We start from the raw sequence: 6,046 nt of genomic DNA, 5'->3' as shown, positions 1-6,046 counted from the left end.
TAACTAAACTGCTCCAAGGTTTACCTTTTATTGATATCAACGCTCTTCAATAGAGTCCACATTCCTTTAAGTTGTTTTTAATGATGACATCTGTAACAGCATCAAAAACAAACTGCACATTCTTGGTGTCTGTGGCACAGGTGAAGTGGGTGTAGATCTCCTTGGTATCTTTTCTTCTGTTCAGATCTTCAAACTGGCACTGAATGTAAGCAGCTGCTTCTTCGTATGTATTGGAACCTGAAGCAGACAACCAATGTATTCTCAGTTCAAATCCTAACAGTTGCCCGAATTCAACTAAAGTCAGGCCATCACCACATGTGAAGAGATGGAATAGGACCCAACTAAATATAGACAGATTTCTGTATTTCTATAATCTTTACATTTTTCTTGACAGCAAACTCATATCCTTATAAGTAAAACAAAATCATCACACACAAAGATCCACGAAAACAAAACTTGAAGTTTCTCCTTTCCCTTTCATTTCGACTTTTCAGATAAACAACCTAGAAAGTGTGGAAGGAAAACTCGGGAAGTAGGAGGACAAATTTCTAGAACACACTTGCTTAAAAAGTCAGGGAGCCCGTGCTCCTTCAAAAGGATAAGCCATACTTCTTTTCAAAATCATTCCAGTTTTAAGGGAGCTTAGCCCCAGAGCCTTGCGGCAATAATTTAAACCAAAGGTAAACTAATAGATGCAAAGGGAAGGGCCCTGAATGACACACTTTTAAGCAGTAAATTTTACGTTATGTGAATTATATCTCAACAAAGCTGTTATTTTTTTTAAAGGCGGGGGGATCAAAAGTAAATCCCATTTTCAACATGTGTAATTAACTCTTCATCACCTGATTCCTATGCCACCTTGTCACCTTCGAGCCTGTACAGTAGCCCTAGAAACTGGCTGCAGAGCAGGAGAAACTCAACAAAGACCACACACAGTTATTCCTGTGAACCAGGGGCTATTTTCAGTAACGTTAAGCAAGACAAAAAATACCAACAACTAAGCATATACCGGGGGAGGAAAAAAATGTATACACATGACTGTATTCACCTTTTGTTACTGGTTTATATTATTACAATTTTAATACAGTTTTTTTTTCTTAAAATGTGTATACCAGGGCAGCCGGTTAGCTCAGTTGGTTAGAATGTGGTGCTAACACCAAGGTTGCCTGTTCGATCCCCACATGGGCCACTGTGAGCTGTGCGCTCCTTTAAAAAAAAAATAAAAAATGTGTATCCAGTTTTTTGGCACCCTCTGTATAAAGAAGACTAAATAACAAAGAAAAGCTTAAGAAAGGAATATTATTTAAACAGAATAAAGAACTGAACAAAGACAGCTTGGTAGGTGCTTGAAATAGGTTTCTTGAAATGTGCAGAACTTTTGTAAATTAAAGGAGACAGATGATTGAAAAATCAATTTTTGTCTGGTAGGAACATATTGACACTTGGGAATTCAGGACTGTGAGAATCCTTAAGAATGAAGTCAAGAGAAAATAGGCTTGGAAGTTCACCCCCCCACACACACCCCCAAAAGGGTGTGATATTGAGGGGTCTCTGCAATGCGTGAAGATTTCCAGCTGGAACAGTCAATCCTTTCACTTGCCTTAAGTCAGTCTGTCTCTCCCATGCTAAGACTTGGCTACTTTCTGTATAAATTCACCCAGCTCACTTCCCTCCTCACTCTGAACAGATGAGCACATGTCCAACTTCCTTGAGAAATCAAGGCCATGGGGCTTAAACTACAATCTCAACTTTTTAGCCCAACACCTCGCTTAAAAAGTTACCAATATCTGCACTTCGTTTTGTACCTCTGATCCTAGAGTGTCTTCCTTCCCCGTTCAAAATTCAATTGCTCTACCTAGACTTTTAAGTTGAGGTAAAATTCACACAACACATAATAAACCACTTTAAAGTGTACAATACAGTGGTATTTCCTGTATTAACAACCTTGCAACCACCACCTCTCAAGGTTCAAAACTTTTTTTTACCGCCCCAGAAGAACACCCCATTCCCATGAAGTAATCACTCCCCATTCCCCCACCGCCCCCTAATCTCCTGGTAGCCATGAACCAATCTGCTTTCTGTCTCTATGGATTTGCCTATTTTGGATGTATCATGAAAAAAGGAATCACACAAATGTGACCTTTTGTATTTGGCTTCTTTCACTTAGCATGTTTATGGGGTTCATCCAAGTTGTAGCTTCATTCATTTTTATCGCTAAACAACACTCCATTGTCGGATATACCATTGTTTACCCATTCATCCTTCCTTGACTCGATTCTTCCTTCTCTCACCTGCTTACAAATCTTGCTCCCTCAATTACATCCACTTTTTATAACTTCCCTTTTGCTATAGGATCTTACCCCTAAGCCTATAAACATTCTTAAATCTCTCCTTCCCCCGTAATCCAAGCTGTTCAAGAGTAGGCTTGCACTGGTCTTCATTTCTTCACTTCCCACTCAGTCAGTAATTCACTGTACCTGGCTCTACTCTCAGCGTGTAGAGACACTCTTTCAATGTGTACCTTATTTTGTTTTTCTGCACACGACATCGCACTGCTCTTCACTTTCTAAACTCTCAGTTTTTGATGCTTTGGCTCTCTGGTTCTTCTCTTTGGGTCCTATACAAACCTTTCCTTCTCTCCTGCTGGCATTCTCTCATCCATGGTCCTCATTCTGTGTCATCACCCTAAGTCATTCACTTCGTTGTATTTACACATGATCTCAAGCCAAAATATCTTAACCCCCAACCTCCCCCCAAGCTCCAAAGCCACCTATATAACTAACTGCCTATCAGATAGCTCCACCTGGATGTTCTAGATACTTCAAAATCAATATTCCTAATTATGAATTCAGATCACAGCACCAGCACCCAATGAGACAGTACTCTGAGAGTACCTGTGACGGTTTCCACTTCCTTACCCTCGCTACACACTTTCACTGTATTACAGTGAGCATGTAGTGTCTGCTGGGCAAATAAGTGTTCCCTTTCCCGGAAAACACCCAGCCCTGATCTAAAGGTCACCGTGGTGCAGCACTGGCAGTCACGTTTGCGTCCCTCACTGTGACTGACTGACTGAGCTCAGAATTTCTCCCTGGTTTCACCTTGCCCAGGATCTCCCTCCTAGGAATCTGAATCTGGGGACAACCGATCTCATTCTAGCCTGGTCTTTTAAATGGAGAGACACAGAAACTGTGGCAGGGCCATTTTTTATCACAGAAACTGAATAACTGAAAAAGTCGGTAAGGAGAGAGAAGAATAAAGACATGCAGAGAGAAGGTGAATAAAGAGATGTGGAAAGAAGTATTTCTAGGGTTCTTGACAGCTATTTCCTAACTCTAACTGCATTCTTAAGAGATGTTTGCATTCTTGCCCTTGGCTTCTGTGATATAGATCCCTGTATCTTCACCAAAAGCTTTCATTTGCATCCTATGCGAGTCCTTACTAATTCGACTCCCCTACTGTCGGTCTATCTCTATGGCCTGTATTGCATCGTCCTTCTAAAGCACAGTTCCTACTGTATCATGTACCTCAATTGTTAGTAAAATCCCCCAGCAGCTCCCCAGTCTCGGCAGGAGAAAGCAGGCCCTTCATGAGCATCCCTGCCCATCCCTCCAACCGGGCCTTCCCAGCACTTACAGCTCCAGCAATACCAAATTCCTTCCAGGTGCCAGAACAAACAATGCCCTTTTTGTATTTAAAAAACCACCTCCATACCTTCCTATATGCTATTCCCTCTTCCTACAATGTTTTTATTCTGTCTGCCTGGTGACTGCTAATTCATCCTCTTACCATCTCACTCCAAGTGTCATTTCTTCTTGAAAAAGACTATACCGACCCCGAAGAGAAAACCATTGCTTCTGTTCTTCTATTAAGAACACTTTTTACTACAATGAAATTCTATATGAGTGTGTGTGTCTCTCTCCACAATCAACGTCCGTTTCTTGAGTGCAATGACTGTACCTTTCCTTGTATTTTCTTGAAACGTATTTATACCAAATTTTGATTTTTATCTTTCTCTATATGCCTCAAAAAATGAGGACAGAAATATAAAGATCAACCAGTAAATTAATTATGTCTGGAATAGCACTTTAGACTTAAGGGGTCTGAATCACACGCTTAATGTTGATACCTCTTACCAGTGAACACTCTATAAGGATATACAGGCATTGTTCAAAACCACAGGTAGTTGCAGGAATGTCACTTAAGTGTTGACCTAAGATGTATACCTCCAACAAAATCTTTCACAACCCCTTACCCGTGTATTCTGGGTAACAGATAGTTAATGGACTTCTCTTTATTTTTTCCTCAAAAAGGTCTTTCTTATTGAGGAAGAGAATGATTGAAGTGTCTGTAAACCATTTGTTGTTACAAATGCTGTCAAATAGTTTCATGCTTTCATGCATTCGGTTCTGAAAAAGAAAACACAGGATGATAGGTCAGCGGCAAAAGATACAAGTAGATTAATGGTTCATGAAAAAAGACCAACAAGTTTTAAAAGTACCCATGGCACCCATGGAATTAAGTCAGACACTGGTAACACAAAAGCTGGGCCAATCTCATCTTTGTAATTGTTGGAGGTTGGGAGGCGGGAAGAAGGACTGGCTGACAAGAGGACTTAATCCTCCCCACAAGGCAACATGCTGTTGTATCTCTTAAGTGTTACTAGGGCATGGGTTAATATTTTGAAAAGCTAATCTCATTGACAAGGAGAAAAATTAAGGATATTAAGTTTTGGTTCATTGAGCATGTGGATGCACAGAGTCTTACTAAGAGTTATTTTCCATTTGCTGGCTGCATTAGACAGGCTTGTTCCCAGAAGCTCCAACATACCATCTCCTCGTCCTCAGCCAGAACAAGGTCATAATCACTGAGGGCCACACAGAAGATAATTGCTGTCACTCCCTCAAAACAGTGAATCCACTTTTTTCGTTCTGATCTTTGGCCACCTACATCAAACATCCTGAGCAGGGAGGGGAAAAGCACAAATTCAGCAAGGTCACACACATACTGCTCCCTAAACTCAAAGTTAGGGAACTTCACACTATTACTTACTCCAAATCCCATTTATAATAGAAAAACAAACAAAGGAGCTGATAAAAATGTTGTCAAAACATAAATAATCATGTGTGGTTAAAAGTAAAAGAGAACACGCAAAAATAAAATTTAGGAATAATCAAAATTCTCATTTTAAATATATAGTTGAGCCTCCTATCAGAGCTTATCAGGTGTGCTAAAAAGTCAGCAGAATAAGCACTAAAATAAATTAAGAGGGTAAAAAGACAGGAAAATAAAGATCTGAGTAATACAACTTATAACAAAAACTAGTATTTTTTAATAAATATTTACTGAGTGTTTACCATAGTGCCTGCCACCACCCTAAAAAAATCTTAAGTACATTAACTCATTTTACACTCATAATGCTCCTATAAGTACTATTATTAACCCCATTTTACAGATAAAGAAATTGAGGCACAGATATGTTAAATAATTTGCCCAAGGGCACACTACCAACAAATGGGAACTAGGGATCTGAACCCAGACGCTCTAACTCCAGCACCCAACCTTTTATTCACACCACCATTCTACCTCTCAAATGGTTTTCCTCTTTAGTTGAAAGAGAGCAATGAAAAAATATAAATCCCCAACTTGCATTGTTTCCATAATCTCTCCTTACTGATTCAAAAGTTTGTTTTCCTTACTTTTTTCTTAATTGAGTTATAATTGAGATAAAATCTTACTAAAAGGAAAAAATATTTTAGAGATTAATTATGGAAAAAAGTAAATTGTATTTTATGGTAGGACTCTAAGACCCTAATATCAAAAAAAACCAATGTTTCCCAACTCCAAGTCTTATCTGAAGTTAATTAATAGTAACAAAACCTCAATTATTCACACACTTTATGTTCCACTCTGGATGAGTTTTAGTCCACTAATCCCTTCTCGAGGGCTTATTTAATATCCAAAGGAAACTGCTGAACTTCTGTCAACAGTGCCTTCATCTACCTCCTATAGTAAAAGGAACACGCACACAGCTTTGTCCTAAGCT

At 39.2% G+C, this 6,046-nt stretch overlaps 1 protein-coding gene across 1 annotated transcript in view; it reads right to left on the bottom strand.

The window, feature by feature from the left end:
* Nucleotides 1-6,046, bottom strand: part of GNAI3 (G protein subunit alpha i3) — a 33,796-nt gene that overhangs the window by 1,801 nt on the left and 25,949 nt on the right. The window contains exons 6-8 of the mRNA XM_033092732.1: nt 4,831-4,960; nt 4,256-4,409; nt 25-237 (exon numbers count right to left, since the gene is read on the bottom strand). Of these exons, the coding sequence (XP_032948623.1) occupies nt 47-237; nt 4,256-4,409; nt 4,831-4,960 (475 nt within the window). The 3' untranslated portion in view covers nt 25-46. The remainder of the gene's footprint in view (nt 1-24; nt 238-4,255; nt 4,410-4,830; nt 4,961-6,046) is intronic.

The sequence above is a fragment of the Rhinolophus ferrumequinum genome, chromosome 22 (genome assembly GCF_004115265.2).
Source record: "Rhinolophus ferrumequinum isolate MPI-CBG mRhiFer1 chromosome 22, mRhiFer1_v1.p, whole genome shotgun sequence".
Classification (NCBI taxonomy): Eukaryota; Metazoa; Chordata; class Mammalia; order Chiroptera; family Rhinolophidae; genus Rhinolophus; species Rhinolophus ferrumequinum.
Note: the sequence above shows the minus strand (reverse complement) of the source record. Positions and strands in the feature narration are given on the sequence as shown.